This window comes from Pediculus humanus, genomic scaffold (genome assembly GCF_000006295.1).
Source record: "Pediculus humanus corporis 1103172107770 genomic scaffold, whole genome shotgun sequence".
Taxonomy (NCBI): Eukaryota; Metazoa; Arthropoda; class Insecta; order Psocodea; family Pediculidae; genus Pediculus; species Pediculus humanus.
Genome location: NW_002987368.1, coordinates 180,297 through 188,616, shown reverse-complemented (window position 1 = coordinate 188,616; position 8,320 = coordinate 180,297). Strand labels below are relative to the sequence as shown.

Genomic DNA, 8,320 nt, shown 5'->3' with positions numbered 1-8,320 from the left:
AAATTTTTTTTTTTTTTCTTTTGATAAAACCAAAAAGCGGAAACGAATCTTTTTCTTTCTCACTCTCTCACTCTCTTTCTCTCTCTATTTCTTTTTTTGACATTTGTTGATTTAAAATTTTTTTTTTTTTATTTTGGCGGAAATTTTTCAAATCGTTTATTATTCTTTCTTTCTTTTTTTTCTTTGACTTTTGAAATTTTCGATATAAAGAAAGATTACATCATTTGTTACGTGACTTTTCACGAATTTGTTTTTATTTATTTATTTATTTTCTTCCCGACGTTTGCCCCCCCCCTCCCGTCTCCTTCCTTCCCCTCACACACACACACACACACAAATAAATAAAAATTTATTTACTTATTTATTTATTTTTTTTAATACATTTCATTTTATATTCAATATAAAAATGTGTTTATTACTTTAATTTATTAAAAACATTTTCATTTTATTTTATTTTTTATTTTATTTTTTTTTTGAAACCTTTAATGGCGTCAATAAAGCGTGAAACACACACAATTTGCATTTGACACAATCGATATATATATATATTTATTTAAAATGAATTTTTTTTGGCGGGAAAATTTAAAAGAGAAAAGGGGGGACGAGGGAAGAAACTCGAACCGCCTAACTTTCAGTAAAAAAAAAAAAAATAGGAAAATTTTTTTTTATTTTCGATAAAGTTTTTAACTCTCGATCGATAAATCCTCTGTGATAATTAATAATAATAATAATAATAATAATAATAATAATAATAATAATAATAGTAATATTTTCTAATTCGAACCGGGCCAAAAGGTCATCATAAATTATTATTATTATAAAATTAAATTAAATATTCGTTACATTTAATTTTAATCGTACATAGAAAAAAAATTGTCAAAGTTTTTATTAAAAAACTTTACATAATTTATTTATTTATTTATTATTATTATTATTATTATTTAATCTATTTAATCGAAAATGAAAAAAAAAAACACGCAAACTCAAAAAAAATTACGTATTAAAACGGAGTGGTATTATTTATTTATTACCTTTTTTCTTTTAATGCAAATTATAAATAATAATATAGAAAAAAAAAAATTAATAATTCACCTCAATAATTTATTTTTCAATATGGCGGAAAAAGGAAAAAATTACTTTAAATTAACCATAATAATAAAATTACTCAAGTTAAAAAGAAATTATTATTATTATTTAATGTTTTTTTTTAATTTTAATTTGATTGATTTAGGAGGGAAAAAAATTTTTTTCGTGTTTGCAAACAACGAAAGAGTAATAAAAATGGCGGTGGTGGTGGCGGCAGCAGCCACAGCAGCTTTTTTAACGCTTTTTTTTTGTTCATTACAAATTTTTCATTAGTTAAATATACACGCGACATGCACGAAATACGTGTGAAAAAACGGAAGTGAAAAAAAAAAAACGTTACGAAATAAATTTATTATTATTATTATTATTAAAGTTTATAACTTTATCGATGTTGTAACGATAAAATTTTGACCGTTACTTTTAAAAAAAAATTAATTTTTTTTTTGTGTTTCAGGTGATAAGAGTGATCCTTGACAAGGTCAAGGTTTTCGACCCGATAAAAGGAAAAAAAAGGAAAAATGCCGGAAAATTGCATGAATTTAAGTCCGGACGATATAAACAATCTTTTTTTAAGATCAAATAATTTCGGTTTGGAAAATAACGTGACGCCAGCAAATCATTCTCACTTGTTCAATTTTTCTGAAGAGCATTTTGCTAAAATTCTTCAGGGATTTTGGTCGAGTGGAAAAGATAGAAATTTATCATCTCAAGCGGAAGCTGCATTGATAACAATTTACACTTTTCTCATTATCGGAGGATTGATAACGAATTTTCTCGTTTGTTTCGTCGTCGCAAGAAGAAAACAAATGCACACGGCAAGAAATTTATACATAGTTAATCTCACCGTGTCCGACATATCACTTTGTTTGATATGCATGCCCTTCACGTTGGTCATGATATTAAGACGTCAATGGACTCTCGGACCCGTACTTTGCAAACTCGTGTCGTTTTTACAAGCTACCAACATAATGGTATCAGTTGGAACGATAACGGTCATAGCTTTGGATCGTTATTTTACTATATGTAAAAAAAAATCAAACAAATTAACAAATTCGAAACAAAACGTGATTTTTTCAATAACATGCCTTTGGTTTTTAAGTTCCGTCGTTGCCATGCCACTTTTATTTTATCAGGTACGTATGCCCCCCTTCTCCTTCTGTTGATTCGTAACCTGCGATAAAAGGAATGATTTGTGGACATACAATTTTTTTCCAGATTGTCGAACCGGTTGTTATCGATCAATGTGTCATGTACGAAGTTTGCATTGAACAATGGCCGTCGCATAATTACAGGGTTTTATATGCTTCTCTCGTATTGATAATAATGGCTTTATTACCGCCCCTCGTTGTCGGTACCGTCCATGCAAAAATAGCTAGATTTTTAAACATTCATGCAAAAACTCAAAAAAATCCAAGGAGAGCACAAAAAGAATTAGATCGTAATCAAAAAACTACTTATTTACTGTGCGGTGAGTTTACTTTTAATTCTTTTTTCCCTTTGTTTGTTTGTTTGTTTGTTTATGTTGTCAACGTCATTTGTTTGTTTTTCGTGTACTTTTTCAAAACGATGAGATTTTTCAAAAAAATTTCGACAGTTGAAATACAAAAAAAAAAATTCTAGTTATATTGATAAATATTTTATTTAATAAAAAGGACATAAGTTAAATATGAAATCGACAACAAAAAAATTTTTTTGTACAAACGCACAACAAACACTTATCAAAAATAATAATAATAATAATGAAATTTTCAAGTGAATGAAATTTGACAAGGGAAGGTAAACAAACAAACAAACAAATTTTTTTGTCTAATAAATAAAAAAATTTTTATTTTAACGAATGAAAAAAACGAAAGGACGAACGAACGTTGCTATTTCCCTTCCCCCCCCCCCCGTAACTCGGACTTCCAGGATGTCAACACAATAAAAAAAAAAAAAAGTTTGGCGGGAAAATTTTTTTTTTTTAATTAAAGTTTTTCGATTTTGTTAAATTTATTATGCGAACCGTTTGAAAACTTTTTTTTTGTTTGGAAAATTTTAATAACCGGGGAAAAAAAAAGAATAATTAAAAATTATTTAACGAGGAAAAAAAATAAATAAATAAATAAAGTTATTTTTATCTAAAATTAAAAATCTTAAAAAAAAAAAACCGTTAAATTCAATTTCGTGTCAAAATTTAAAAAAGTCGTTAGATTTAATAACAATATTAACTAAAAAAAATTTATTTTATTTCACCCCTTATCTTATTTATTTATACATAGAAAATGTATTTATTTATTTATTTATTTACTTAAAAAAATTCAAAAAAACGTTTGAATAACAATCCAGACGTGATAAAAAAAATAATAATTGAATATGTTAATGATAATCCGGATACAAAAGACGGTTGAAAATTGATTTTGGGTATTACGAAAGAAAAGGGGGAAGGGTAGGGAAGGGGGGAGGGGGAGGAAAGGAAGGGAAGAAAAAGACCAACACAAAGATCAATTCGATTTAATCATTGACCCCCCCCCCCAAAAAAAAAATTTTTCTTTCCTTTTTATTTCTATCGAAAGAATAAGAAAATTTTCCCGTTTTTTTTTTTAATCACGTGACGGAAGTGAATTTCATTTAAAATTTGCGACGACGACGATGACGACGTAAAAATTATTTAGTTTCCTGTTGTTTTAACGACCCTATTACGAAAAATTTTATTAGTTATTTAATTCCATTTAAAAGGGATTATAAAAAAAAAAAATAGCGATGATGATGATAATAATAATATGGAGGGAGGGAAAAAAAAAAAAATTCAGAATATCTTTTCACTCATGACGTCATCACAGCATCAAATTTTTTTTTTTTCCGGTTCGAATCGTACGAAGTGAACTGATAATTAAAAACACAAAAACAATGAAAACGTGATTAAATAAATAAATAAAAAAATTGGATAAAAACAAACAAACAAACAAACAGGAACAAACAATCGTTTTGTTATTAATTTATTTTTATTTTTTGCAAACGATTTAAAATATTTAAAAATTTTTTTTTTTTTTTTATTTAAACGCCATTTTTATTGATTATTCGACATGTCCATCCATATTTTTATTATTAAGCGTCATTCAGTAACCGAACGATTAATTATAACGGTTTTTTTTTTTAATTCACAACTTCCGGTTTTTTTTGTATTATTAAAAATTTATATTATTATCACATAAATAATTTTAAATTAAAAAACGTAAAAAAAAAAAATTTTTTTATTCGTGTTTTTGACATTTTAAAAAAAAAAAAAAAAAAAAAAAAAATTTATTAAAATTCAAAACGTTCGAATTTTTTTTTTATTCGAACTGAAAATACGTTCGATCATTATGTTGAGATACGAATAATAATGATAATAATAATAATAATTGACGTTTATATAAAAAACCGAGTGTTTAATAATCGATTTCCTATCTACTACTACTGCTATTATTATTATTAATGTTGTTAACAAATTAAATTAAAAAATAATTTTTTTTTTGTTTTTGACTTCGATGATGATAATAATAATAATAATAATAAATAAAATAAAATAAAAAGCGGAAGTGACGTAATAATCGATATTAATTTATTTTTAATATGGAAAATTTTTTTCTTTTTGTTATAAAAAATATAAATAAATAAAATTATACACGTGACATTACTTATTTATTTATTTATTCGGATAAAATAATATTTAATATATATTATTATTATTAATATCGTTCGATAATAATAATAATAATAATAATAATAATACCATTTTTTAATATTTTTTCGGAATTTATGTATGGATACAAGAATAAATATTTAAATTTTTTTTTTCTCTCTTTCTTTTTTTCAAGACGGGAAAAATAATTTTTAGAATTTATGTACATATATTTATCGATTAATTATTATTTGAAATAATTTTTTCTTTAATAATATATAATAATAAAATTTTCTTCCGGATAAAATAAAAATTCATAAGAAAAAAAATTATTTTTTTATTTCCGTCACGTTGTTTTTTATACACGATCTAACAATTTTTTTTTAAATATTCGTTTCCGGTTTTTTTTTTTTATTCATCTTACGTCACTTCCGAATCGTTTGCCATTTTTTTTTTGTTCAGTCTTTTGAAAAATTTACATGAATATTTATTATTGGAAAAAAAAGAAGGATTCGAAAGGTTTTTTTAACCTTGAAAGGTTTTAAAAACCTTTTCGATTTTTTCTTTTTTTTTATGAGAATTAAATTTAAAAAAACTGAAAAAGAATTTAAAAAAAAAAACTCAATTCTTATCGATAAAATGAACATTTGAAAAACAATGTTTTCAATTAATAATAATGATAATAATAATAATAATAATGATGATGATGATAATAATAAAGGTTTTTAAGTAGATAAAAATCAATGAGGAAAAATAAAAAAAATTTTTTTTTAATGAGGAAAAAAATGGAATTTTTTTAAATTTCCCGCGCAAAATACGAAAGAAAAAATAATAATTTCTTTTTTTTTCATTGGTAGAAAATTTAACCAATCAAAATCGAATTTCGTTAGTTTTACAAACAAAAGGAAGAAAAAGACAAAGGCGGAAAATTATGATTTTGACGTTTTTTTTTTTTTTTTAGGAGGGTAAAATTTATTTTATTTTTGTAACGAAATAGCAGACGATAAAATAAAGTTCGGTCGAAAGAAACAAAACAATAATAATAATAATAATAAAAAGGTGAGAATAGAATAATTTCGAATTTGTCAAGGTTATCGTGTTAAAAAAAAAAATTATCTCTCAACGGTGCGATTTTACCTGGAATAAAAAAAAATTTACTTTTTTGTAATTTTCTCACGACGTGAAATAATTTTCTTTTTTTTATTTAGGTTTCCTTTCAACGAATAAAAAAAAAAAAAAATTAATTATGTGTGGGGAAAGAAAACCTTTTTAGGTTTACCCTTTTACAAGCAAACCTTTTTTTATCAATTTAAAAATTTAAAATCCAAAAAAAAAAAAAAATTTCCCTAATAAATTTAAAAACGATTTTTTAACTTTTTACTCTTTTCCAACATAAATTTTAAAAAAAACCTTTTTAAATTAAGATTCTTTTCCTTTATTATCATCATCATCATCCTTACCAACAGAAGAAGAAGAAAAAAAATCATCATCATCATTTTTTAAAATCTACCATCAATAATTTTTTTTTTTTTAAAAAGTTTTTTTTTTTTTCCTACAACTTTTCCTCACACCGACAGCAAACAAAAAAAATTAACTTAATGATCCTTTAATAATTTTTTTCATTTTTATTAAAAATACCTGAATTTTTTTTCCCCCCATTTCGGCCATTTTGTTTTTTTTTTTAAATCAATTTATTTTCTTTTCCTTTTTTTTTTTTTTTTTTTTTTTTTTTACAAACCCGACACTTTAAATTTTTTTTGCTTTCATTCATTCTTTACATCCGATAAAGATAAAATTATTATTATTATTTTGTTTTGTTTCAAATGAAAATTTTATTGATATGGTGAAAAGGTTGAGGAGACAAAAAAAAAGGAAAAATCAAATATGGCGGATTAACGGTCGTTTAAATATTTTGAAATTAGGGGGAGGAAAATAATTTAATTACAAAAAAAAAAAATGACGAAGGAATAATTATAATCTAATTGGTCATCATGACGAAAATCCTTTTGTCATATTTTTCACTTGAATAAATAAATAAATAATTATTATTATTATTATTATTACGTCACGCTATAATTTTTTTTTTTTTTAAATAAACATCAAAAGGAAAACAAAAAATTTTCTTTTTTAAGATTTTTTTTTTATTAAAATTAAATTTTAAAAAAATATATGAATCTATAATTTAAGTTTATTTATGGGAAACGGAAATAATAAAATTCATAAGAGAAAAAAAAGGAATAAAAAATTAAATTTTCATTTGCCACAAAAAAAAAAAAAAAATTTAATAATTACGTGGGTGTGTGTGTGTGTGTGACTGCGTGAGTGTAAATTTTTTTTTTTTCAGACGGATTTCGGTTTATTTTTAATAGTATTATTATTATTATTAAAATTTTTAACCCGTGTCAAAAGATTATTATTATTATTATTATTATTAAAAGATAAAAAAAAAGGAAAAAAAGAAAAGGCAAAATTATTTTTTCGGTCCAGTTTTTTTTTAATGAAATTCCCGTAAGATTAATTAATTAATTTTTTTTTTTTTTTTGGTTCCTCGAATGAAAATTCACTATGCCGTCGAGATTTTAAAATTTCTACCACTTTGATTTTTTCTTTTTTTACTTTTTATCATTAGCATTTTCATTGATTATAAATTTTTTTTAAACAAATAAAACGAAAAGAAGAAGACAGAAAGAAAAAAAATTATATAAAATAAGTATTCACAGGCAACTATAAAACCAAAGAGGTATTAAATGCATATGTTTCCGTTTAAAAAAAAAAAACTTCTTAAATTTCATTTGGGTAGTTTGTGCGCGTTCAGAAACAATCGAAAAAAAATGTTTAAGTTGATTACGTCATCACGGTAGTGACTCTTGAAAAAACAATAATAAAAACTCTTATCCTTTTTACATAATAATAATTTCAATTATTATTTTTTGAGTTTTTCTTTTGTGACGTCATCACAGTCATTATCGTTTTCGTAATTATTTATTTATTTGTTTTTATTTTAGTCTTTTTCTTTTTCGACTCCTCTCTTACGTCACAAATCGTTTTGAAAATTTTGATAAAAACACGAAATAAATAAGACTTGATTAGTCTTAGTTAAAACTTTACCTTCGTGCATTTATAAAGTAGTAACGATAATAATAATAATAATTTTTTATTTTAACTAACAAAAGGATATTAAAAAATTTTTTTTTCCCGACGTTAAAAACAACATCAAAAACTGTCGTAAACAATAAGTTTAAAATTAAAAAAACCACAATATCATATTATCATTATTATTATTACAACAAAAAAAAAAAACTTTGTGCAAAACCAAAAATGAGAAAAGAAATAAAAAAAAAAACACTGGAAACCTGGAAAATGATTTATCGTGGTGACCGTGAAAAACTTATCACAACCAACTGGTGCTTGTTATAACAAACAAAAGAAAACAAACGAATTAGTATTAATGTTATTAACTGTTAGTTTAGTTAGTTAAAGTTAAAAACTAATTTCTTTGTTTTCTTTTTTTTCGTAGAACTTATAAAAAGTTTAAAAATGTTTCGTGTTGGATTTTTTTTAACTTTAAAAAAAAAAAGAAAATTATAAACCGGA

The 8,320-nt window shown here is 23.5% G+C and overlaps 2 protein-coding genes across 2 annotated transcripts in view; both read left to right on the top strand.

Annotated features, from left to right (window-relative positions):
• Positions 1–1,619: 1,619 nt before the first annotated feature.
• Phum_PHUM356870 (class A rhodopsin-like G-protein coupled receptor GPRnna8, putative) lies at positions 1,620–2,750 on the top strand (the record flags this gene model as incomplete). The annotated part of the gene is made up of 3 exons (XM_002427920.1): positions 1,620–2,219; positions 2,302–2,554; positions 2,707–2,750. 3 exons carry the CDS (start codon positions 1,620–1,622, stop codon positions 2,748–2,750), a joined length of 897 nt encoding a protein of 298 aa, XP_002427965.1.
• A 5,424-nt stretch (positions 2,751–8,174) lies between these two features.
• Positions 8,175–8,320, top strand: part of Phum_PHUM356860 (G-protein coupled receptor, putative) — a gene marked incomplete at both ends in the record, with an annotated part of 656 nt that continues 510 nt past the window's right edge. Inside the window, one exon of the mRNA XM_002427919.1 lies at positions 8,175–8,199. Coding sequence (XP_002427964.1) covers positions 8,175–8,199 — 25 coding nt within the window. The remainder of the gene's footprint in view (positions 8,200–8,320) is intronic.